This window comes from Triticum aestivum, chromosome 1B (assembly GCF_018294505.1).
Source record: "Triticum aestivum cultivar Chinese Spring chromosome 1B, IWGSC CS RefSeq v2.1, whole genome shotgun sequence".
NCBI classification, from domain to species: Eukaryota; Viridiplantae; Streptophyta; class Magnoliopsida; order Poales; family Poaceae; genus Triticum; species Triticum aestivum.
The window spans coordinates 458,410,347-458,436,413 of record NC_057795.1 but is presented as its reverse complement, the minus strand read 5'-3'; the positions used below and the strand labels follow the sequence as shown (position 1 = coordinate 458,436,413).

At 48.8% G+C, this 26,067-nt stretch overlaps 2 protein-coding genes across 2 annotated transcripts; one reads left to right on the top strand and one right to left on the bottom strand.

Moving 5' to 3' along the window:
* Positions 1–5,228: 5,228 nt before the first annotated feature.
* Positions 5,229–7,751, top strand: LOC123092623 (rRNA biogenesis protein RRP5-like). The gene is made up of 7 exons (XM_044514431.1): positions 5,229–5,568; positions 5,664–5,840; positions 6,065–6,161; positions 6,250–6,405; positions 6,470–6,706; positions 6,793–6,876; positions 7,445–7,751. The coding sequence occupies exons 1-7, from the start codon at positions 5,444–5,446 to the stop codon at positions 7,550–7,552; spliced, it is 984 nt and encodes a 327-aa protein (XP_044370366.1). The 5' UTR covers positions 5,229–5,443; the 3' UTR covers positions 7,553–7,751.
* Positions 7,752–18,024: 10,273 nt separating this feature from the next.
* LOC123092614 (uncharacterized) lies at positions 18,025–20,306 on the bottom strand. Its single transcript, XM_044514420.1, has 2 exons — positions 19,450–20,306; positions 18,025–19,344 (listed from the first exon to the last, which is right to left on the bottom strand). Exons 1-2 carry the CDS (start codon positions 20,190–20,192, stop codon positions 18,558–18,560), a joined length of 1,530 nt encoding a protein of 509 aa, XP_044370355.1. The 5' UTR covers positions 20,193–20,306; the 3' UTR covers positions 18,025–18,557.
* Between the last annotated feature and the right edge of the window lie 5,761 nt (positions 20,307–26,067).

Sequence of the window (26,067 nt, the reverse complement as noted above, 5' to 3'; positions counted from 1 at the left end):
TAGTTCAAGCTGCCATCACCCATCTCCTCCTCAAGCCTCTATGGGCTGCAACCCACCCTGTAGGTCTGCCCTGTGAAGCAAAGCCTCGTCTTAGGAGATTAAATATTTGACGAGTGCTCCATGGGAGCGCTCCCAACAATCGCTCGGGGTTGGGCTGAGAGTGCCACTTGGTCCACTTTCAGCCGTCGTCACTTGTCGCGCTCTGGGCGTTCCCTCTGGATTTTGTTTTCTATTTTTTCGCATGCATTTTCGGCTTTTCAAATGGTTTTTTCCTGGCATTTCACCGGTCTTCCTTATCTTTTGCAAAAAAATAACATTTTCTTGCGTGAAAAAATGCGGTTTCTTTTCGCGAGAGGCATGTTTTTGCTTTCGCGAGAGGCATGACCATGCCTCTCGGAAATGGGAATAAACATGTTTTCTGTTTTTTCCTTCTACGAGAGGCACGATTTTCTTTCCGCGAGAGGCACAGTTTTCTTTCTGCGAGAGGCACGGTTGTGCCTCTCGAAAACAAAAAAAAACGCGTTTCTTTCGCAAGAGGCACGGTCGTGCCTCTTGGAAACGAAAAAAAATGTGTTTTCTATTTTTCTCCTTCGACCAGAGGCACGGTTTTGCTTCCATGAGAGGGACGGTTTTGCTTACTTGAGAGGCACGGTTGTGCTTTCACGAGAGGCACGACCGTGCCTCTTTCAGAAAGGGAAAAAACATGCTCCCGACTAGGTTTTTTCGTCCGGTTTCTTTCGTGAAAAAAAAGTTCATCACAACCTATCAACATGAAATCTAGTTTTGAAGATCTCGACACGAAAAATCCAATGGCGCGCATACAGTGCGCCACTTGTCGCAACCTAATACATGCATTAGTATGAGTCATAACTGAATAGCAGAAAATGAATGAATCAATATATAGGGTTTGAATGAGAAAATGGGAAATTTGGGGAAAGTTTTTTTTGTGGGGAGGAAAATTGGGGAATGTTGATAGATACCCGTACCTATGTGGTGTGCTTAGTCGTGGGACGGTGGGAGGGTTGGCCGGTAGCTAGTGCCCGCAGGCTGGTTGTTGATGTAGTGCAGGTCGGGGTGCATGCCTCACTCGGTCACGCCTGCACATCGCCAACCGCCGCGGACAGGACCGGGCGGCTGGGAGCAGTGGAGCGCGCGGGCGCGGAGGCAGCGCATGGGGAAGAGCGTGGTGGGGCAGGGCACGGAGACAAGTGGGAGGCGGCAACAGCGAGTGGATGGCGGCACGGACCAAGGGGGCAGGCAGGAGGTGGCTGGCGGCAACTTCAGATCGGGAGAGCCGGAGAGGGAGCATAGGGAATCTACGAAGGGGCAGAGACCGTGACCGGGCGCCGGGCACACTAGGCAGCCTACTCGGCCCATTTTTTCATCCAACCCATCTCCTCCTCAAGCCTCTATGGGCCGCAACCCACCCTGTAGGTCCGCCCTGTGAAGCAAAGCCCCGTCTCAGGATACTAACAAATTGACAAGTGCTCCTTGGGAGCGCTCCCAACGATTGCTCGGGGTTGGGCTGCGAGCGCCACTTGGCCCACTCTCAGTCGCCGCCACGTGTCGCGCTCTGGGCGTTCCCTCCACACTTTAATTTTTTTATTTTTTTTGCAGGCATTTTCTTCCTTTTCCGAGTTTTTTTCGACTTGCTGGTTTTTCACCGGTCTTCTTATCTTTTGGACAAAAGAAATCAAAAAAAATAATTCTCATGGAAAACGTGTTTTTTTATTTCACGGGAGGCACAGTTTTTGCTTTCGCGAGAGGCATGACTATGCCTCTTGGAAACGAAAAAAATGCGATTTCTCTTTTTTACTTTCGCCAGAGGCACGGTTTTGCTTTCGCTAGAGGCACAGATTTATTGTTGCGAGAGTCACCGCCATGCCTCTTGAAAACAGAAAAAACGTGTTTTATGTTTTTTTCCTTCCGCAAGAGGCACAGTTTTGCTTCCGCGAGAGGCATGGTCGTGCCTCTCGGAAACGAAAGAAAATGTTTTCTATTTCTTTCCTTTCATGAGAGGCACAGTTTTGCTTCCGCGAGAGGCACAACATTTTTTGTTTTTTTTCTCCTGCAAGATACACGGTTTTGTTTACTTGCAAGACACGGTTGTGCTTTTGTGAGAGGCACGGTCGTGCCTCTTTCGAAAAGGAAAAAACACGTGCTCCCGGCTCGTTTTTTTCTTGGGTTTTTTCGTGAAAAAAAGTTTCGTCAAAACCTATCAACATGGTATCTAATTTTGAAGATCTTGACGCGAGGAATCCAATGGTGAAAACGACTCGAGATTTGGACGCATGGTTGAAGAGATAAAATGTATTAAATAAATGAATGTATGGAAAAAGAGAAAACTTCCAGATTGAGAAAAGTGGTGCGCATGCAGTGCGCTACTTGTCGCAACCTGATACCAATCTCTGCATTAGTATAAATCATAACTGAACAACAGAAAATGAATGGATCAATATATAGGGTTTGAATCAGAAACTGGAAAAATTAGAAAATGTTTTTTTTACTGGGAGGGAATTGGGGAATGTTGATAGATACCCGTACATGTGTGGTGTGCTTAATCATGGGACGGTGGGAGGGCTGGCCGGTACATAGCTGGTGGCCACAGGCTGGCTGCTGATGCAGTGCAGGGCGGGGTGCACGCCTCACTAGGTTATGCATGCACACCGTTGATCGCCGCGGACAGGACCGAGCGGCTGGGTGCAGTGGAACGCGCGGGCGCGGAAGCAGCACGTAGAGAAGAGCGTGATAGGGCGGGGCACAGAGACAAGTGGGAGGCGGTGACGACGAGTGGTTGGAGAGGCATGGACTAAGGGGGCAGGCAGGAGGCGGCTGGCGGCGAGTTTAGATCAGGAGAGCCGGAGAGGGAGCAGAGGGGAATCAGTGAAGGGGCAGAGACACTGATCGAGCACCGGAAACACTAGGAAGCCTGCTTGGCTCATTTTTTTCGTCCAACCCATCTCCTCCTCAAGCCTTTATGAGCAACAGTCAATGCGTTCGCTGAAATTTGCTAGAAGTCTTATGTTCACTGAATAACATTTCCCTATTATATTTTATTTCCGATTATACCTCGCCATCCCTCGGGCCCGGCCTAACCGAGCCCAAAGCAAAAAAAACTCAGGCCCAGGCCCGGCCCGGGCGTCGGGCCTAAAAATCAAGCCCAAGCTGGCCCATCACTGTAAACGCCCGTCGGGCCTCAGGCTAGGCCTCTTAATTAAATGACAAACATGGCAGGTCCGGCCTTCCGGCTCAAAACCTAGGCCCAGGCCTGTCCCGCGGGCAAGACCAGGCCGGGCTGGTTCAGGCTTTTTCAGGCCGGGTCGGGTCGGGTCGGGTAGCCAATGGACAGGTATATTTCCGACACGTTACCGCTAAGCGTAACAATCTTAGAGTATCTCCAGCCACGCCCCCAGAAGGGCCTCCCCAGGCGATATTTTTTCGCCGACGCCGAAAAAACGGCCCAGCCGCGCCCCCAGGAGCCCGTTTTTCGCCGGCTTGGGCCGAAATCAGCGTCGGCGGACCCACGGCGAAACCGACGCGCCGGGTGGCGCTCGGGGGCCCCGGGGTGAGCGTTCTGGCATGAAGCAGCCGCGGGCCCGCCGAGTCAGCGAGACGGCCGCTTCGTCGACCACATCGCCTCGGTTCCCGTGGATATCAATGTGAAGGCTGCCGCGCCGGTCAGCCTCCATTGATGCCTCATGGGTGGGGCAGTGAAGACGCCACCGACGCGCGTCCGCTCGCATGCACCACGCGTCCGGCCGCATGCCGCCCACCGTCACCCCCGCTTTGGCTATAAAAGGCGCCCTTCCCACCGGTGAGCGCCACACCCTCCCGCTCTCCCCTCCCGCGCAAGCCTTCTTCCCGCCGATGAGCTCTCCCCCCTGCTTCCACCGCCAACGAGCAAAATGGCCGAGAGATACCCAGGAGACGGCGCAGCGGTAAACGGCAACGGCCGCCGACACCTCCAGGAGCTGGAGGCGCGCCTTCTGTACGAGGCCGAGTACCCGGCGCCCCCCGACATGTGCGTGCCGGTGGCGTGGAGGCTGAGCGCCGGCGGTGTCCCAGTGCCGCCCATCCCCGAAGGAGCCGCGCGGCGGGCGGAGACTGCCCGCATCCGCTCCTCGTTGACGGAGGAGCAGCGGAACGAGCCGAGGTACGCGCCCGACAGCGAAATGCTGTGGACGCTGTACTTCCAGGCCCGCTGCGACGAGCAGATCGCCTCCGTCAACGGCATCATCCCCCGCGGCCACCTCAACTCCGAAGGGCGGCGCGAGTGGTGGGGCGTCCCCGGCCGCACACTTGACGCCGTCCTCGACCACATCGAGACCGGCAATGTGCCGCGGCTGGAGTACCCGGCGCGCCCCTCCTTCTCTCGCTGCCGCGGTAGTTCCTGGATACCGCGGCGAATGGAGCCGGGTCGTCCTCCTCATCGGGCTCCGGCTCGTCGGCCATCCACCCCGTCAAGCCGGAGCCGGAGGAGACACCGCTCGGGCGTCGCGCGCGGAGTGGCGCCCTCGTCATCAACGAGCCGTCGCCTGTGACGGCACCGACGAGGCGCTCCCTTCGCCTTGTCCGGCCGAAACCCGAGCCGGCCGCAGCCCCCGTGAAGCCGGAGCACGCCGGCATGGTGACCCTCGACGACGAGTCCGCCCTCAGATGGGCGAGGGAGGACTACGTCCGCAAGGAGATGCGCCGCCAGCGTCGGGCTTACCTGGAGACCCAGGCCCGCAACCGCGCCGAGGAGCATCGCCGCGCCGAGGAGGGCGGCGTTATCGTCGTCGACAGTGACGACGAGGTCGAGGCCGGGCCGTCATGCGCTGTCGGTAACCCGGGTGAGGGGTGCAGCAGGGACGCCGCGGGCGAGGCACGCGACGACGACGACGGCGGCGGCGGCGACTACACCCGCTTCTACAGGCTTCTCGGCATGTAGACGGCGGCGGTGGCGATGGTGGCACCACCGGCTAGGCGTTTTAGTTCGTTTTTAAGTTTGTTCACGCATGTTTTACGTTTTTGTACAAATTTGGACGAATAATGGCCGAGTTCACGCAAAAGTCACCGAGTTTGCAAAAAATAGAAAAGACGATCTTTGATGAACCCGCGGCGACCGTGGGCGTGTGACTGAGATCAAACCGAACCCCAGAGACCGAACTAGCGCCGGCTCATCTCCAGGCTGCTCTTTTTAGGCAGGCGCTGGGGGGCCGAACCGCTGGAGATGCTCTTAGCTTCCCGATAAACCCCAGTCGTCCGGACTCGATTCCTACCGATCCCTCTATTTCTCTTCGTGACCTAGACGGCGGCGGCGAGCTGACAGTGTGCTTCTGCCTCCTGCTCCCCCGTCCACACCTCCACCCCGACACCTGCCCCTCTCACTCTAAGGCGTTAGGAGCAGCTCGCCGAGTCGCCAGCTCGTGATATCGACAACATCAACCGAGCCGCGGGACCCATGGCTTCTGTTCCGCCACTCCAGGTCTCCTTGGACGAACACGAAGGTTCTGGCCAAGAGGGTGTTCAGGAAGTTCAGGAAATCGCTAATGGAACCGAATCAAATGTGAAAAAGAGAAAACAAAGGTATATTCACACATCGCATCCTCCTTGTTGTACCTCAACAGTAGCATCGTAGACTCTTGATTAATTACATCCTGTTTTTATTTATTATTTCCCAGGGAAACAGAAATCAGTGTCTTGGAGGAAAGGGCGTTGCAGAAAGGTATACCGCAGACTGCAGATGAATTCGAGAAGTTGGTTAGGAGCTCTCCAAATAGCAGCTTCGTCTGGATAAAGTATATGGAATTTTTGGTTGACCTCGTGGATGCTGAAAAAGCACGTTCAGTTGCTGAAAGGTAGTGCGTACAAGTATCATTGTTTGGCGACTCTATTTCGAGTAACCAGTGGTGATAGGAAGTTACTGTTCTTGAAGAACAAAATCCATGAAAATGTTCAATTCATAATAATCTTCTATTATGCAAAGACATCTAGTTATATGCTTTCTTTGCTAAAGTTTTGCTTATTTCAAACATGTTCCATGAACTGTCATCTTAATTCAAGTGTCCCTCGTGTTCATTAGGGCTTTGAGAACAATAAACATTCGAGAAGAGGATGAGAAACTCAATGTATGGGTAGCTTACTTTAACCTTGAAAATGAATATGGGAGTCCACGAGAGGTAAGTTGGAACTTGCAAATGACACTACATTATGTTTCCTTCTTCCTGCTGTCCTAGTTGATACTGATATGTCGTCGGTATATACAAGGATGCCGTCAAGAAGATATTCCAAAGAGCCATGCAGTATTGTGATCCTAAGAAGGTGCACCTGGCTCTTCTTGGAATGTATGAGAGGACTCAACAGCATCAACTGGCAGATGAACTTCTTGATAGAATGACCAGAAGATTCAGGACTTCACACAAGGTTAGCTTGTCAATTTGTTGTCTGTATTTGGAGCAAATGTATGACTTGCATGACGTAATTGTAGATCTGGTTCCGCCGCATTCAATTTTCTCTCAAGCAAAGTGAGGGCGTTGAATACATCAACTTTGTCGTAAACCGCGCGCTTCTAGGTCTGCCACAGCGCAAGCATATAAGGTTTCTCACACAGACCGCTATCCTGGAGTTCAAGTGTGGGGTGCCTGAGGAAGGGAGAACCAGATTTGAGCTGATCCTATGGGATCATCCAACAAGAACAGATATTTGGAGTCTTTACCTTGATCAAGTAATATTGCATTTGCAAACTGTGTCCTGTATTTGTTATCCTCCCGAAAACCTTTTCAATTTAACTGAAGCAATGATCTTTTGTAGGAAATTCGACTTGGTGACACGGAAATTATACGGGCATTATTTGAAAGGGTGATATCCCTTAGTCTTCCTCCAAAAAAAATGAAGGTTTGGCTCATTCTTTGTGTATCCTGCTCTTACTACTACCTTTGAACCAAAATATAAGACGTTTTTCAGGCTGAACTAGTCTAAAAAATGTCTTCACAGAGGGAGTACAATTGAATAAATAGTATGAAAACCTATACATGCACAAAACTCAAACAGATCTATTTTTGTAATGCATCTTGCTTCTTAGCGCACTTGATCCTTATTTCACCCATTTTCGTCTCATTTTTTCGCTCGATGGAGCTTAAATCGTATAGCTAAGATGGCAAGGTTGTAATTCAGTGTATGGTTCAGTTTGTTGGATTGAGCTCAAGCGTGAACTCTATCTCTCTTTACTAAATCTGTCCTCTTTCCTGCATATGCATCTCTTACTGATTTCTATTCACTTTCCCCTGTGGGATATCCTGAATTATTGTCTGGAAATATCAACTATTTGTTTGACTGAGGACTCTAACCTACCTGATATTTGCCATTCACAAATTTTCGTGTACTCATTTTCAGCAAAGTCTTTATTAGGGTGTTCCTTGCATTGATATTAGTTTAATTTTCATACCATGCTCATCATTTGCAGTTCTTGTTCAAGAAATACCTGCGATATGAGAAGTCTCAGGGCGATGAAGAAAGAATCGACCATGTGAAGCAAAAGGCACTCGAGTTTGTGAACATGCCCTACGAATAAGCATGACAATCATTTAATGTCAAAGAAAATTCCTCAGAAATGCATTCGCCCGTGGAATAGTAAAACTCTTAGGTCAGCTCAGTACTTTATTCTTTTGAGAAAACTACCTCGTAAAATGTATCTTTTGAAGGGTCCTGTGTGTGTGCATGTGCAGTTATCTCAGATCCCTATCCGGTATTGTTGGACTAAGAATGTGTATGCAAGCTTCTTTTGGTTAACTAACTTATTGTTGACCCTTCATTGTTCTTGACCATCTTGTTTTCTTTTTGTATCGAGACATGAATGTTTCTTAATGACGTTGTGAATGATATTTCAAATGACTAATTCGGATGTCATTCTCTTATCGGAAAAGGGTTTCCCCCCGCTTTGTATACAAAGCAACCAACCGAACCATATATGAATAGGTGTTGGGGCGGAAGCAGCACAGTCACGCCCAAAAGAAACGACAGAGAAAGAACAAAAGAAAACAAATGCCGACAGGGGCGGATCAACAAAAACGAAGAAGCCTCGCGATTGACGGTGTCCTGGACTAGGGGGTACTCACCACGTCGTCATCCGATCAGTTAGATTGGGCCGAGGACCCCCATGGCCGTATACTCATGGGCCAGTTCGGACAGCTGCCGCATACAAGGAAGATTCCACAAGACTTGGTGATCAAGAGAAGGACTCCTCCCCACCGGCGTATTCGGCTAGGACTCTTATTATCCTAGGCCTCTGGTACATTATATAAACCGAGGCCAGACTAGTCGATAGATTATTATGACATTACTCATCATACCTCTAGGGTTTAGACCACAGCATATGATCTCGGGGCAGATCAACTCTTGTAACCCCTATATTCATTAAAGTCAATCAAGCAGCATGTAGGGTATTATCTCATCAAGAGAGCCCGAAGCTGGGTAAAATCCCGTGTTCATGTTACCATCGATCCTAAGACGCATAGTTTGGGACCCCTACCCGAGATCCGCCGGTTTTGACACCGACATTGGTGCTTTCATTGAGAGTTCCATTGTGTGATTGGCAAAATGATCAATGGCTCGACTGCAGGTCAACTGCGATGTCGGTTTCTTCGTCACCAGCTCGACTGGTCACCTTGGCTTGACCGAGGACTGCGCCCTACCTCCGATCGTCATGTTCGAATGAGGGCCTTCATCAACATCAACTCCGATCTCTATCAAGATCATGGAGGAGTCATCCATGGAGCTCGGGGGCTCAACATCAACATTGCCCTCGGACGACCGTGCTGTTTTTCTGGACAGCGAACTCGTATCCGCCGCCACCGCCTCCTCGAGTGTCGCCTAGACGATTGCTTCGGTGGAATTATGCGGGATTAAGTCTACAACAACCCTGCAAAAATTTCGTCAAGTTCCGATGAAGGAATCTCCGGTAATCTCCGATATACCGGAGCCCTGTTGAGTCTGGACGAGAATCCGGATGAGTTTGGAGCGGGGTGTCCAGCATCTAGCTTGGACGTCCTTTGGAAGATCCAACCGTTGATCGGCTGCGGAATTCCCATATCTATCACCTGCCAAAAATTCAGCTCGATCCGACCGTCCAAACTCCGGAAATCTTCCGATTAGTGCATCACTTTTTGGATCTGTTTTCTGCGCGAGAACGAATCCGACCCGAGTTTTCTCTTTTACGAACGGGATTTCGGACATCCTTTTTGAAGGACGTTTTCGTATGGGGTATTGTGTTTTATTCTCAAACACATCCTATTAATATTAAAAGTATTTTTACAATACGATCTTTTCCATCGCGCCGGTGTTAAACCGGCCCGACAACATCACTTCACGGCGGCCGACCTGCGCTAGACACGTCGTCGCTTTGTTGAGCCGAGCTCAACTTCTTCGGATCATCATCTCGGCCAGCCGAACAATAGTTCGGCATCGCGAAGGATAAATCATCACCAACATCGACGCTATACGGATTACACAAAGCAGGTACATCGGCATTGCCGCACGGTCACTTCATCAAGCCAGCATTGACCACGTCACAAGTTACGACCTGGGTTGGCATGGCCGCACTGTTGCCTCTTCGAGCCAATGTCCGTCACGCCAAACTACTTCAACACCTCGGCTGACATGGCAGCTGCAACAACTCTTCACCAGCCTGCTCCGTCACCTCGGCTAGTCTAGGGACTTGGCTATTTCTTCATCAACATACTCCGGTGACTTCGGCGTCACCAGTCGACCAGCTTTGTCACGTTAGCTGGACCGGGGGCTTTGCCTCGGCATGCCAACCGTTGCTAGCATCGCCATGCCGTCGCTTCATCACCCATCTGACAATGGGTGTGCGGATCGAGTCCCAATTTTGGGAGTAACCTTTCTTCGAACTGCTACAACAAATAAACCAGGTGCTATTAATCCTAGCAATTTTTGTTTGTTTGGGTTTATTTTTCCCAAGGAATTATTACTCTGTTTTGTTCCATCATCTATACATAGGTCTATCAAATGGTGGCCGCATTAAACGACGGTTGTGTGGTGGTTTGGTCAATTTCCGCGCATAGCTCGGCGAACGCCGCATCCGGAACTCAGGACCGACCTGTGAATTCGGGCTTTGTCACGCCTTCACTGCGTCACGCCGACGCCCTGCATCGACATTGACCTCGACGCTCAGGCCATATCTCTTTCATTATTTACTTCACTTAAATTAAATAAGTAGAAGAATATTTTTTTATATACATTATTATCTTCATTTGTCATTACTTTTGGTTTGCACTATTTTATCTGTGCAGCCAATCGACTCAGACTGAGCCGTGCTATCGCCTTCATCAACCGAATCATGTTGTCGCCTTGGCGCCCCGACCTGCTTCATTACTACGGCTGGACTGGGGGCTTCATCTTTTCGGAGTGCCGAACTCTCTGCTCGGCCACCTTGGGACCAGCCTGGGGGCTGGAACCTTGTCCCGCATCAAGCTCGGACCGCGTCATCAATGCCGAACACATTAACCAGCTAAGTTGCTTTGATGCTCAAAAACTTTCAGTTTTAAATTTCCTTGTCCAAACTTTGTTTGTGACACACAACTTCAAATACCCCGGTCCAGCTTGCACCTCGGGTTTCCCCCGGTACACGACAAGGCGAGAGGAAGGGTAGCCACCGACGCCCTCCCGAAAGCTCAGGTGGCACCCATAGGCGCCACCGCGCCGGGGGTTTCCCTCGATCCCAACCCGCACCTCGGGCGCTCCGGATCCAGCCACCAAACCAACCACCACCCTGCGCCAACGTGGTCATGAGGCCCCCACGCCGTCTCACCACGGCTCCACGAAGTAGGGACAACGCGGCGAAGAATTAGAGCCGGGACTAGGGCATCAGCATCGTCCGGACACAATAGCAGGAGCACACCAAGCCCGTGGGCCCACAGGCCTGGCCGAGCCCTTGTGGGCCCGTAAAGCTCCCGCCTTCGCGCTGCTGCCGGCACGACATCGGCGCCGACGCCCCATATCCAAGCCGCTCCTCCTCCTCATCGCGCCGCAGACAACGAGGCCACGCCGAGGGGCCGGCCCGCTAGGACCCAGATGGGGCCCGTCGGGCCCAGATCTGCGTCGGGGGCGCGGTGTCGGCCACCCAGCACCACCACGTCGCCCCACCGCCAAGGAGCAACACCGCCACCACGTCCGCCGCCGGCCACCCTGTCGGGTCACCAGACCGTCGCCAAGCCAAGCGACACCGCCGCCGCCCCCTGCCCCGGGCCAGGAGGACACGTGCGCGGGGAGAGGAGATCATGCCGCTGCTGGCACCCCCCGGGACGGAGCCGGGGGCGCCCACCGGCGACGGCAGGGGAGAGGATGAGGGGCGACGCCGAGAGCAGGGGCACGGGGGCCGCCCCGGCCGCCTCCTGGGGAGGCGGCGCGAGGGCGGAAGGAGGGGTGGGGGAGGAAGGGCGGGGGAAGGGGGGCGGATCCGGGCCGCGCGCCGGCGAGGGTGGCCGGATCCCGCCGGAGACAGGCAGGGGGAGGTGGTGGTGGCGAGGGTTTCGGTCGCGGGAGCGGTCGCTCGCGGGGGCTAGCCAAGCTCAGAGACAACCATGCTTGCTAGATTTCAAGCCATAGTCTAGCATCGATGTCATTCTCTTTAGAGACAAGGTTTCCTTTAGCGTTCATTTTGCCTTTACTGAATTAATGTTAGTGATGGCACTGGCGGAGCTACAGTTAAAATGTTGGGCGGGCCAGGTGGGTTAGGCTATAGGGGATCCCAAATTTGTACAGATTTACCTTCACTCCTTTGTATATTGGACTAGGGCTGGGCGGGCCATGGCATTGTTTTGTTCGTCTGTAGCTCTGCCGCTGAGTGATGGCATGGTGGTGTCTCATTGTCATGTCATTACAAAGGTGCTTATTTGGTCTGAATATATCCGAAAAGGCTATTGCCCCGCTTTATATATAAAGCAAACGATCTTACAACCCGCACAAACAACACGACACCACATCACACACACCCAAGGCAAGATACAACGATGTAGAGGAACGGTAACAAAGCCGAGCTCGATGAACTAGGACTCCTAGGCGGTGCCTTCAAGAAGGGAAACCGCACGGGATTGTCGCGGCCGCCCGATCCAAAGAATCAAGATCTTTACCTGGAGTCACCTGGAAGGATACGACATCCACGGACGCCGCCGCTATTGGCCTGGCCACGACCAGACAAGGGGATGACCCATGGAAAGCAAATCCGCCTGCGCAATGTGGTGCGACTAGACGCAAAGCCAACTGCCGCACCACCCAATCAAAGGCCGAGCACCGGCCACCATGCAGCCACACGACTATGGTGGCCAGCCCACACCTGAGCCGTGAGCTATGTCCGTGAGCACCACGTCTCCCACTACCTCCGCCGCCGCCCCGGAGTCCGAGACCACCTCTGATGTTAACTGGGGCCCGATCTTTCGATGAGAGGGAGATAACTACGATTTTGGGTGGGACTTGACCCTCACGATCCGGCTACCAACCGTACAGGGAGGACCGTACACGACTAATATCCACGGCAATCGTTGAACCAACTCCACGACGTTATTGACCGAGCCAACGGCACGATCGACCTATCCACGAAGGATTTTTCCTGCAAGCAAATCGAAGAACATGCAAGAAAATAATGGCCAAGCAATCTTAAAATTGCAAACATGCTAGATGGGATTAATCTCACAAGATGGGGTTCCGATAAGATGTCTTGACGGTCGCACTAGCCGCTACGAGCGAAGACAAATAAAAGTAGCTAAAGCTAAACTTCTCTAAACAAAACCCGAGTATAAACCTTAATTGTAGCTAGCTATTTATTAAGAGGAGCGGCGGTTGCCTTGCCCTGGTTCACGGACAGAGGGCCGTACAGAGGCCGAATATTGCACGTCTCGGCCAAATTGATAATACGTATTGGCCCAACGTGATGTGACGTATTGGCCCATGATATAGGAGCACACCAATTGATCTTTGTAACACTGGCTTCTTGCACCATATAATGGACTTGGCTGCACGTGTATGTGGTTGACACAAGCAAGGCTAGCTCCTTTCTGATGCGTGTGTGCGTACTTGCATGGCCCATGCAATCTTCAACATCTTCATATTTCTTTTGCAGATGCCTTCAAGAACTCTACACAAGAAATAAAATGGTGTAGTGTTTTTGTCCTTAATAATAAAATATAATATCATATAATGATCAATAGAAATTACCTGAAAAATGTATCGTGTAATATTTGTAGATGTATCTATGCCCACATCATTCTTCCTTTCTTGAAAACAAAGCCGTCCTCGGCTTTCATTTATTTGAAACACCTCATAGAGCAACACAAAAATAGATGCAGGTGCAGCATATATATGGTCTTTTACGGGCATTAACTCAGGAAGGGAATATAAATTTGTAACATCACAATTAGGAATATCATGAAAAGTTTTATCCCACACAGAGTGTATGTATGAATTATGGGGACACGAATGAACTACCTGAACATGCGGTATGTGTAGTTCAAAAGGAAAAATTTCAGAATTGACCGCAAGCATACTATGCATTGTACGGTCTGTTGATTTAGCTTTCTCATCATTTATTATTTCATTAGGTGTCATAGGAAGCAAGTTAATGATTTTTCCTTCAAACACGAGAGTATATGAATTTGTTCTACCATGATGGGTAACACCATTATCATATTGCCATGGTCGACCTAACAATAAAGAACAAGCTTGCATAGGTACAACATCACAGTCAACAAAATTATGATATGAACCAAGTGTAAAATGTACTCTCACACGACGCGTTACCTTTAACTTACCACAGTCGTTGAACCATTGGATGTAATATGGATGTGGGTGTCTTGTAGTGGTGAGGCCAAGCTTCTCTACCATCTCAATACTCGCCAAATTATTGCAGCTTCCACCATCAATGATCACACGAACATAATGCCCTTTGACAACAAACTTAGTTTGAAAAATATTATGGCGTTGAGGCATCTCAGTATGCCCAACCTGGGCACTAAGTACTTGCATGGTTACAAGGCTAGGGTATTGATCTGCCATTGCAGCATTTACATCTATCGCCTCCGTGTCATTCTCCTTAGTGTCACATGCATTATTAGTGGCAAGCATAGCATGTGTATCTTCATCCAAATCACTAGCTGAGGAGTACTCACCATCTTCTCGCACAATGAAAGTACGTTTATTTGGGCAGTCCTTCATCAAGTGCCCGCCTCCTTTGCATATATAACACTTCATGTCCCTTGTGCGTCCAGACGAAGTGGTGGGTGCTTGAGAAATTGCTCTCGATGCCCCAGAGGATTGTGGAGCTGATTTTGAACTTGTTGGGAGTGCACCATTGTTCAAGATATGTGGTGTTACCTCGGTAGTGGGTGGGATAGTAGGAGAGTGTGTCCATGATGAGTGACGACCTGCAGAAAAGTTACCTCGTCCCTTGTTATGTCGTCCCTGTACTTCCCTTTCAGCTTTACAAGCAAAATGAAACAAACGAGTAATAGAATTGTACTCCTTATAGTCCAATATATCCTGAATATCACGATTCAATCCACCTAAAAATCTAGCCATCATACCATCGTCGGTTTCAACTAATCCACATCGCACTAAGCCAGTTTGCAATTCTTGATAATAATCCTCAATAGAACTACTACCTTGTTTTAAACGTTGCAATTCATTTAGCTTATCATGAGCATAATATGAAGGAACATAACGTTGTTGCATAGCTCGTTTTAAAGCATCCCGAGTAGCAGGTATATTGTTCACATTAATACAACAATATTCACTCCACCACATAGAAGCAAAGTTTGTAAATTCACTAGTGGCTGCCCTAACTCTTTGGTTCTCAGGAATATCATGACATGCAAATTTTTGTTCAACTAAAAGTTCCCAATCAAGATAAACGTCTGGATTATATTTACCATTGAAAGCAGGCATAGTAAATTTAATTTTAGCACTAGAGTGGTTGTAATCTCGAACATCATACCTGTGTGGACCTCGTGCCATACCTTGACGGTTGAAACGCAGTTGTCGATTAGCACGGTCATTGTGGTGGTTGGCCATTTGGTCGTCCTCGGTGTCATCAGAATAATCCTCGTAATTGTCCCCATGTCGCTCGTAGACGCGAGGAGGAATTTGTGGGCGCTGGTTTATGGTGGCAGCATCGGTGGCAGTAGCGGGGTGCTGTGGATGACCCATGGGCACACGTCGAGCTCGCGAAGTAGCGGCAACACCCTGGAATTGTGAGGAACAGCGTTGTTGTTGATGGGGAGTGCAGTCCGCAGCTCGTCCAGACGTAACAAGATGTCTTGTAGTTGTGTGTTCGCAACACCCTGTGCATCCTCAATGGCCTTGAGCCTCTCTTCGGCCACAATCTGAGCACCCTCAAGTTGGGCGAGACGCTCGCTGGTGACTTTCACATCCGCAGTGAGGCCCTCAAGTTTGGGTTGATCCTGTGCCATTGTTAGCGAAAGAGAAAAAAACACAGTGTATAATTCCTATCAACTAGTAGGACGTGGTGAAGAAAAATCGCTCACACTCAAGTTTAGTATCAAATTCTTACTTGTTCTTACCAATGCAACAGGTGATGATCGGTGCGTTGGTGTTGGCTTACCAATGCAACAGGTGGTGATCGGTGCGTTGGTGTTGGCTTCAAATAACCGATGAAGATTGGATGGAGCGATAACTAGGAATCAGTAGTGTCGGGACCTGTACTTATTGGTAGGAAAGAGTGTAGCTTGGCAAAGGTTTCTCAACTCACAATATCAGTGGCACAATTTAGCAAAAAGCAATGCAAGTTGAATAATTACTCAAACTCCTAACTAGTGCTGGCAGTCGACTAGCAAGAGAGAAAACAATCTAAGCCCAGATACTAAATCAAATGAGGGAAAATCGATGAAAATATGATAGCTCCAAGTAGCTAGATATAAGTGAGGTATATCCGCAATGTATGACAAAGCTCGAAAATATATGATAGATTGAGTGGCGATCAAGTAGCAACAAAAATAATAGATGCTAGTCCAGAACAGAACAAAACAGCCCAGAAGAGATGCTAACCGGCCTGATTTGTTTTTTTTTTCTATTTGTTTTTCACTTTTTTTGCTCTTTTTTCTTTCCTGTTTTTTTTTCACTTTCTTTTTTCTTTTTTTTTCTTTTTCTTTTTTTCCTTTTTTTTTTACCTGGCCGGTTGCCAAAGTATACACACGATTGAAGAGGATAACAGGACTAAAACAAAGGCTACTAGGAGCTACCGGTTGTACTACTGGATATTGGAAATTAATGAAATACCTGTGTCCAGGCACTTCCCAACTAGCAATAGTACAAGCAAGTAGAAAACGTATAAGGCAGACACAGCGGACAGCGATGGGTGCAATGATGGATGTTTACCCGCGTGAAGCAAAGGCGCCTGTAGATGGATGGACTCGTGGTGCAAGCGGACGACTAAAAAAAATGATGATACGAACACGCGTGAGATGCGGCTGCGGACACAGCGATATGATCGGCACTACACCGACGAAGATCTATTTTTTTTTTTTTTGATGAACAACCAACTCGGCAGAAAATCTTGGTAGACAAAAACGAGTGCGATCTAGTAGACAATTTTCTCTTAAACTAATCTAAACCAGCACTAATACCAGGATAAATGCAACCAAGAATTCAACGATGCAAATACTAGATGCAAATTGCTAAAGGCTAAAAAAGATAGGTGCAGCGGATGAACTAATCTAATTTTTTTTGGCTTTTTTTTTGTGGGTTGTAGGACTAAAAAACAATCTAACCTAATAAAATTGCAAATCTCTCACCGATGAACCTAGAAACTGACACGTGTAATATTTGTAGACGTATCTATGCCCACATCAACCTCACCTCCGCAGCTGAGGTACACGAATGCCGCCAACCGAAGAAGGGCAAAAGGTGCCACCTTTCGCCCCCCAAACTGCCCCCCTAGTAGGAAGAGGGCCCAACCAACCAGAATATAGGCAAGAGAAGGTCGCCAGCAGTGGCCGGCCACACCACAGCCACTACACCACGCCACCGGGGACCAGGGCCACCACCATGACCCATCTGGCACCTTCAGATTTCGGCAACGACAAAGGCCGGGAGGCACCCCTGCCTCCCTACCCGGATTGGCCCTGCCCCACCGGTCGGCCACCGACGCATCGCGTGTTGAGCTGTCGTCACCACCTAGCAAGAGCAGCCGCCGGACGACGCACCAAGTATCCGCGCGAAGGAGGGAAAGCTCACCACGGCCGCTCCGCCCCAACCACCCACCAGCAGACTGCCACGGCAGGGGGCGAATGCCCGCAGCCCAGGCCGACCGCGGCCCACACCCCGTCGACGGAGCCTACCGCAAAAGACGCCCCGACCACCACTTGTGCCCCTCTACCATGACACCCATCATGGGTCCGACACCCTTCGGCGTCGGAGCGCCGCCGCGCTGCAACGTGCCTGTCGCCCAGCTTTACAATCCCAACCAGCCGCCAAGTCCCGCGCCGAGGCCGCCGCCGCCGCCGGTGGTGGCGACAGGACATCGCCCGTTCGCGCCCTTAGGCTGCAACGAGGGAGGAGGGAGAGGTGGAGGGGAGGGCTTGGCGGGGATGGCAACTAGGGTTCCCCCTCGGTCGCGCGCAGGGCGTTGCGAGGGGGAGGGGGAGAGAAGGGGGTGTCCGGTTTCCCACACTTTGCTTTTCTGTCTCGGGTCTGAATATTTGGGTCCTTTCTTCATATGTTGCATTATGAAATGTTCTATATTTAAGTTACACAATTGTTTCTAATGTAGAGACACAAACAAACAACTTTGTTTGAAATTTGGTTGTAAAAATATGCACTTATACATAACCCGAGGTTAACATTCTCATTAGTTTTGTATCCAAGCCAGTTAATTCAAGCTTCCCAAGGTTATCATGTTCTTTCTATGTGGAGTTACTTTCTCTCTGTTGGGTGTTGTATTCAGCTTGCTACAACGGCACTTCCTTTCGCCGTTTCTCTAACCAGTTCATGTGGATGACCGAGGCACTGAACATTTTCTTCTGTCTTTAAAATCTGACTGAAATGCCCCCGCAAAAAAATCTGACCGACGTGCTTCATGCCCCATAGGATTAGAAATGACAAAATAAAGTCTAAATTCAGAAACTGAAACTTTGTCATATGTACTATTTATTCATCTATTGTCACCTCACTTATAGAGGATCGGATGCGGCAATGCGCGTCTTTTATTCGAGTACTACTACCTCTGTATAAGACGTTTTGCCAATTCAAGATAAACTTCCAAAACATCTTATATATAGGAACAAAGGGAGTATATATGTATGTATAATGAATATGCCCTTCAGAATTAGTGGTGGACAAGGTTGGCGTTCTCCAAATGGGTCAAAAACTTTGTTTTCCATTGCGCCATCAAGTTACAATGCAAGGGCCTCATGACATGAGTCTGATACGTGCACATCAGTAGCTTGCCAAAGGTCAAACTTGGCAATGGGAATTGCCTTGGCCCTAAACCCTAAAACTTGGCCGCCTTTGTGAGAATCGTCTTGGCCTTCATGTCGGTGAAGATGATGTTCCTACCGAGCCGTTGTACGGCGCCTGTGACGAATCTTGGCGGTACGGTCCTTGACCCTCTTGGCGTGCCCACAGAACTTGCGCAACTCATACTCGTCCATACAGGTAAAGTTGGATTCCTCTTCTAGTTCCAACTTTTTCATAGATAGCTCCTCATCTTCAAGTAGCGATTCTAGTTCGTTTCCAGGAAACTCGCCTATCCAGCAGGGCGTGTACGGGAAAGCTGTGTCCGTCTCTCCGCGTGGTAGCCCGCAGCTGGGATCGAAGTCTGCTGGACACACATTGCCCAGGTCCTGAAATTTTAAGTTGTTCCAATCATAGGCCATTCCCCTTGCTCCTCTCCCTGATGAAATCAAAAAGGCAATCTCTTTATAAGGATGAAATCCAAGAAAGTAAAGACCATCGTGATATCCCTCTCCAGCATTGTCTTCAATGTCAATGATGTTATCCTCGTCAGAGTTCCAATCATATTTCTCTTCCACCGGCGCTCTGTAATCTCCATATTTGTTACCATTGTGCTCAAAGAACCACTTACGATGGTTAACATCCTGTAAGATCCATCGCCTGCCCAGTTGGTCCTCATGTTCAAATATCTGAAGATGGGTATCATGTTTTAGCACCCACTCTGTTCGGCTGCATGATTCGTTGAGATACCAAAGCTGAAGAAATCCATCCCAACTACAAGATATTGCGAAATACACCCCTCTCACTGATCGCCCCAGATGGCGGTTGGGATGTTTGGCATTCGGTAGCTTAATTACACTGTACGTGTGATCTAACAAGGACATTCTGCAAAGAGTAACCAGTCGGATGCATGTTAATAGCAAGCAATCTAACCGAGTTATAAATTTGTTAGAGTAGAATGGTGACCAAGGAGAGTAAAAAATTACTTACCTCGTAAGATAGCCATGCTGGCAGTGGACGTACAGCGCGCTTTGCCAATAGACGGCACGATAACGATACCGATCGTCCTCTGAATCCGTGTGCATGTTGGCGACGATCCCTGCAGCCTCCCCTTCCCGAAGGAAGGTCGTCTCGTCCCACCGCTGAGTCGCGGACGAGAAAACATGCATCACGTATGATGCGGGAGGCCACTCTGACTCGAGCAACGGGTTGTCATCGTCGTCGTCGTCTGATTCGTCGGCGGCTGGCACGCATGGGATCAGAAAGACCTCGTAGTGCGACGACACGGCGGGCTCGAAAGCGAGGTAGGCGGTCTGGCCGGACCCCGGCACGTGCGGCCGAGGACGCTGGGGCAGACGCGTCCACCGACGCGTGGCCGGGTTGACGACGTACTCGCACGGCCGTGCATCGTCGGGGCTCTGATCGCGGCAGAGCAGGAGCCCGTTGCAGTGGTCCGTGACCTTGACGCCCATCGTGCATGGCAAGAAGTCCAGCCCTCCGCAGATCGCCGGGCCCGTCGAGGGGCGGGAGAAGAACTCCGAGAAGGTAAACCGGGGGAAGTTGATGAAGATGCCGCGTACGGAGCGCGAGAGCAGGTGGCCGCGCAGGCGGGCGTCGACGGTGTCGCGCCACGCCCTGCAGACCCGCCGGGACGAGCCCAGGCTGTGCGGCTCCAGGCGCCGGAGGACCTCCGCGATGACGTCGCCGGGTAGCATGGTGAGCTCCGGTGCCATGGTCGATCGATCTTTCTCGCCGCTCCCTCCTTTTAGTTTCCAGTCGTCTGCGATCGCGCACGCGACACACGCCGCAGGCTGCAGATGTTAACGAACTACTTGGAACGTGGTGCAATCTTGGACTTGTAACTAACGCGAGACGTATTCGGCCAGGAGTAGTGTACGGACGTATTGTAGGCTGTCAAACGGCGCAACTGTTTTGTTTTCTAGGACAACGGCGCAATTGACAAAGCTAAGAGGACGCTTGTGATAGCGAAGACTTTTTCCTACCCTAGCGGCCGCCACCACCAGGCGAATAGGGAGGCGATCTCTTTCCTCCGATCTTCACCGGTCGGGGCGCTGGCCCCCTCTCCCTTCGGCTGCTTGGCGGCAGGAGGAATGGGGACCCCGTTCCTCCGCTCTGTAATTAGATTTTGAATTTGTAGGTCGTGGTGCGTTGTTGAGGTGGTGGAAGCGGCGCCCGGACGAATAAATCTGCCTCAACTCCACTCCCACACTGGCGGTGCCCTTCATGGCGGCGTCTTGGAGTTGATGGCGTCGTGTCTCTGCCGATCCCACAGATCGACAGCGTTAGGGCTCATGGATGGTGTTGGCGAGGCGGCGGCGACGACTCCATCAGGTGTGTCTCTCCTTCTGCTCGGTCATCGTTGTTGTGGCGTTGTCTCCCGACGTCATGGTGGAGCAGGGAGGTTTTGTCGTTTAGGAGTACGCGCAGGCGGTTGTCTGTGCAAGTGACAACTGGAAGATGGAGTTTCTTCGTGCTGGGTCTGTGTTCGAAGGCTGGCAGTTCTGGTTTCCTCCTCCGACGTAGTCGTCATGCGGGGGTGTCAGTTTTGAAGTTCGATGCGTGTCCGAGGACATGTTGCCCCGATCTGATTCTTTCAATGGCTATGGTTTTGCTTCTGGCAAACTACTTTGAAAGTCCGTAAAGCTGCTGATCAGCGATGGAGCCACGTCGAGCTTGGGTGAAGAGGTGATCTGTCTTTTTACCCTTTGGTGGCCGCTCGGTGGTGTCGAAGGAAAAGGGCAGGCGCTGGTATTTTGCATAAGATTTTCCTATCTTTTCAGTTATGTATGATCGATGCTTACATGCCTTGTAACATGATTTTTATTCTATATAAATGAGACGTGTATTACCATGCAAAGAAATTTTTTTTGATATATATGCAATACTTGTCTAAAAGAACTGTCTCTAAAAAAATGTATTGCAATATGGCCAGTTTTTGGGTAATATGGCTTTTTTCTTAAGATTCACCTGTAAGTTTATTCATGCTCATAACAATTACTAGAAAACCTTCTTCACAGTATCAATCTCTGTTAGAAGAAATATCCCAAAGCCTTCGATAAAAAGACTGCAATTAGATTGGAGAAACAATATTGACACTTTTTCACCCGCATGAACATTATCAATAATAATATTTGAAAACGCCTTGAGTCGCCTGTCCAAAAAGATGGGAAGTCTTGATCGCTGAACGTACTTGGGCTGGGGATGATCACCTAAAAGTGCGGGCCATCAGATCACAATATTTTCACCTTAATATCGATAAAAGGTTTCAACTCCACAAAAATTCGAACCAACAAAAAAATTGACACACCAATATAAACTCATCCGACCCGAATATAAATATGGCCAGTTAGTTTGATACATTGGCACCACACATTTCTGTATGGGCCGGCCCATCTAATCATCTCCCACAGTTCCAATTTTGGGAAGTTTCTCAAACCTTTGGCCCAGTATTCCTGAGGTTTTTCTTCTTCTGTGTTTCTATGCTGGTTTTACTTGGTTTTGTCTGGGTTTCAAGTTACTTTTTATTTTCGTTCTTGTTTTTGTGGTTCATTTTTTAATTCGTGATTTTGTTCATATTCCTGAAACTTTGAAAATTTTATCCAATTTGTCGAAAAAAATCAAATTCACAAACATTTATTAAATCATAATTTTTTTAAAATTCATGGAATTGTTTTTAATTTTGATGAAAAAACAAAATCCTTTTTTAATTCATGATTTTTGTAAAAGAATTGACAATTTTTTACATTCATGGATATTTTAACATTCACAAACATTTAAATTTTGTGATATTTTTAATTTTTAAAGTTTTTTTTCATAATTTTTAAAAATATATAAATAAACCAATATTCGGGTTTTTTAAGTAGCGCTTTCTGGTCAAGAGAAGGAAACGCAGCGAACCTATAGTACAATTACAGCGAACAGAGCGATCGGTAATGGGCCTATAACTCTTGAAACCGTTCCTGGTTTTAGGTAGCTGCATTCAATTGGTTTTGCTCGGTTTCCTCTTTTTTGGTTTTCAGTTCGTTTCTTTCTTTTTCTTTTTTCCCTTTGTTCATGTTTATTTTTATTTTCCCTTCCTTTTTGGTTTTAATTTTTAGGAACATTTTCTAAATCCATGAAATTTTCTAAATTTGTGCATATTCTTCAACTGCCCAAACTTTTTAAAATTTGTGATAAAAATTCAAATCCATGAAGATTTTCAAATTCACAAACTTTATTCAAAATCTGGGGACTTCTATAGTTCTTGAACTTTTTAAAAACCCGTGAGCATATTTAAAATGTTCTTTTAATCTACTCCCTCCTTTCCTAAATATTTTTCTTTTTAGAGATTTCAAATGGACTACCACATACGGATGTATATAGATATATTTTAGAGTGTAGATTCATTCATTTTGCTCCGTATGTAGTCACTTATTAAAATCTCTAGAAAGTCAAATATTTAGGAACAGAAGGAGTATAAGAAAACTACAACCTATTTTTTTTAGAACGAGCTAGCCTAGCATAGCTTCTTTTTCTTTTTTTTTTTGAGGGCAGCCTAGCATGGCTAGCGATGAAAAGTTCAACCCAAGCGAGCAGCAGCAAACAGACTGCTATATGGATCACGTCCCGCTAGGGCACGCGTGAGCCGAAAATGGCGAACGGTGGACGAGCACTCTGCGGACCAAATCCTCCCTGTCCGTTATCCTTACCGATCAGATCGCGCCCGGTATTTACGCTCGCTGTCCCCCGTAGAGCCTTGCCACCGCTTGTATCCCGGCACCCATCTCTAGCTTCTTATCAAATGGCCGTACCGTGCGACGTGCGCGACCGGGTGACCAATGACACTTGATGTGATTAGCCTTTTTCACAGTCCGAAGTGACGTGGCTGTGTATCAGATTCACTACCCCACTCACGTGACCACATTGAATAATAATCCGCCATTTAAGACCAGGTTGTTAGTCAGCATGGTGTAGAGAGAGTATCATATTAACGGTCTTTAAGTCGAAAATGCAATTTGGTGGACTTTTTGAAAAAGAAATCCACAACAAAAAGGAATTATACATACAAAACTGCAGCCATAACACGTTTAAGAAAAAAAAATAGCGGGTATAAACTTGCATTACTCAAGATAGAAGGTTACAATCAGCCACAGCCAAGTCTAGGGAATCAGAAGGCCCTGATCCAATCCAGGTAAGAGGTCTACCTTCTACCCTAGCAAACCTTGCCAAACTATCACTAACCTTATTTTGAGTCCGTTTAACAAGAGTAATATAAGTTCTACGTAGGCCCATCAAGTGCCTAATTTCTTTCACGACAGCGTAATAAATCGATCTATCCAAATCCTCTGACTGGACCAGCTTCACAGCCACCATAGAGTCCATCTTCATTATAATGGGCACTTCACTCCTTTGGATTGAGAAGGAAAGTCCCTCCATGCACGCGCATAGCTCCGCTTCCAAAGCATCTCGACAAGAGAAAAGAGCTCTGCAGGCCGAGAAAATGATTGTACCTTTGTCATTCCGTAGGATCATGCCCGCTCCCGCTGCTCCATCAACAAATGACCCATCCGAGTTTAGTTTTACCCATCCAACCGGAGATGCGCTCCACCTAGCCTCAAGGGCCGGTGGTTTTGGCCTATCTGCTTGCATATAAGTAACAATTGATTTCCCCTTAACATGGTCATCACACAGGTCCATCTTGAGCCCAATGATAGAATCCAGGTAGCTTACTAGGAACCTTTTCGATGCTTCCGCCGAGGGAGGCAATTTATGATGAACAACTTCATTACGGACATGCCAACAACGCCATAAAGTCATCAGCAACATGGTTCGTTCTATGTCAGGGAGGGGTTCAAGTGCATGAAGTAACCATTCTTTGCATGTGTTAACTACACACTCAATATCCGGCAAGGCCAAACTTCCGCCATTGCAAACCAAAGAATGGCACCGTACAAACGGGTGGAAATTATCCTCCACTTCAGCTGCACATAGCGGACACCTGCCATCAACTTCCAGGCCCCGTTTGCTTTTATTTTGCCATGTAGGAAGGGAGTCAACAACCACTCTCCACGCAAAATTTCGGATCGTGGGGGTACATCACAATCCCATATGAACTTCCACCCTCTTCTTCGACCATCAGGAGCCGAGCTCGAGCCTGTAACAGTGTTACGGTAAGCTTGCTCAAAAGCAAAATCGTAGGCGCTTTTAACTGAGAATCGGCCATACTTGCTCGGACCCCATGCAATGACTTCCTCCTCCTGCCTAGGAGATGCTCTAATTTTGTTTATCTCCATAACATCAGCCGGCAAGAAGTAGTTCTGCAGCACTTCCTGATTCCACGAGCCATTGATGTTCAGCAAGTCGGCCAAAAAACGTATCCAACAAGTCCCTTGAGTGGTAATAGGTTTGAAAGAGTGTGGTCTTGGGATCCAACTATCTCGCCAAACACGGATACTTCTTCCATTGCCCACTCTCCACAAAATGCCTTGTTTCAAGAGATCAAGACCATGACTAATGGCCTGCCAAGATGATGATGCATTTCCACTAAAAATTGTATCAATGAGATTGCCTTCCGGGTAGTATCTAGCTTTCAGAATCTGCGCACATAGGCTGTGCGGCCTGATGATAAGTCGCCAAGCCTGTCGAGCAAGCAGCGCTTGGTTGAACAGCCGAAAGTCCCTAAAGCCAACACCCCCTTTACTCTTTGGTTGCATTAAGTTTTCCCAAGAGCGCCAGTGTACTTTCCTTTTTCCTTTAGCTGATCCCCAATAGAAACACCTAACCATCCTCGTGAGCTCATCACAAACCGAGTATGTGACATAGACAAAAAAACACGTAAATGAAAATGGATCAAAAGAAATTACTATTGGGCCGCTATTTCTTTTGTACAGTTTGTAAACCATAATACTCCCTCCGTTCCTAAAAAAATTGCTTTTTTTGAGATTTCAAATGGACTACCACATACAGATGTATATAGACGTATTCTAGAGTGTAGATCCACTCATTTTGCTCCGTATATAGTCACTTATTGAAACCTCTAGAAAGAAAATTATTTAGAAACGGGGGGAGTATTTTTGAACGAAATTCACAAATCTGCCATGAATATTGCCCCTAGTGTCCCTAGTGTCTATTCCTAAGAAACGAGCAGGGGGGACAGCGAAGTGATGTCCACACGAGCCGCCGTCCACCGAAAAGTCGCTTCCACGCGTGAGCCCCCTACACTCTTCGAGCCAAGGCGCTAAAGAGGAGATCTCATTTATTTCAACCCGAATACTTAAAAGTGCAGCTGCGCTTTCCCGTCTTTCCGAGCGCATCCTGCCTTGCCGTCTGATCGAGGAGATCGTGTGTCGTCTCCCAAGCAGAATCCGACAGCAGTCCGTTCAATCGTCGGGCCCACAGAGAGGAATAACGCGCATGTCCGACACACTACGCCCCCTCCACAAAATTCCCAATTCCCCATTTGAGCAGAGAAGAACGGTGAGGCAGAGATAACGATGGGGAGGAGCGGGCGGCGCGATTCATCGAAGATTCGCCATGTTTTTTATTCCTCGACCGCACACCATGGTGGCTTCAAGGAATTCAGCGGTGGGGGGAGTTCTCGGAGTGCTC

Bases quoted from the DNA above. Each gene is read 5' to 3' on its own strand.
- LOC123092623 (XM_044514431.1), top strand. From the start codon at position 5,444: ATGGCTTCTGTTCCGCCACTCCAGGTCTCCTTGGACGAACACGAAGGT. The intron at 5,841-6,064 runs GTAGTGCGTACA...CGTGTTCATTAG, and splicing joins GCACGTTCAGTTGCTGAAAG to GGCTTTGAGAACAATAAACA. The intron at 6,162-6,249 runs GTAAGTTGGAAC...GGTATATACAAG, and splicing joins AATATGGGAGTCCACGAGAG to GATGCCGTCAAGAAGATATT.
- LOC123092614 (XM_044514420.1), bottom strand. From the start codon at position 20,192: ATGGCACCGGAGCTCACCATGCTACCCGGCGACGTCATCGCGGAGGTC. The intron at 19,345-19,449 runs GTAAGTAATTTT...TACTCTTTGCAG, and splicing joins CAGCATGGCTATCTTACGAG to AATGTCCTTGTTAGATCACA.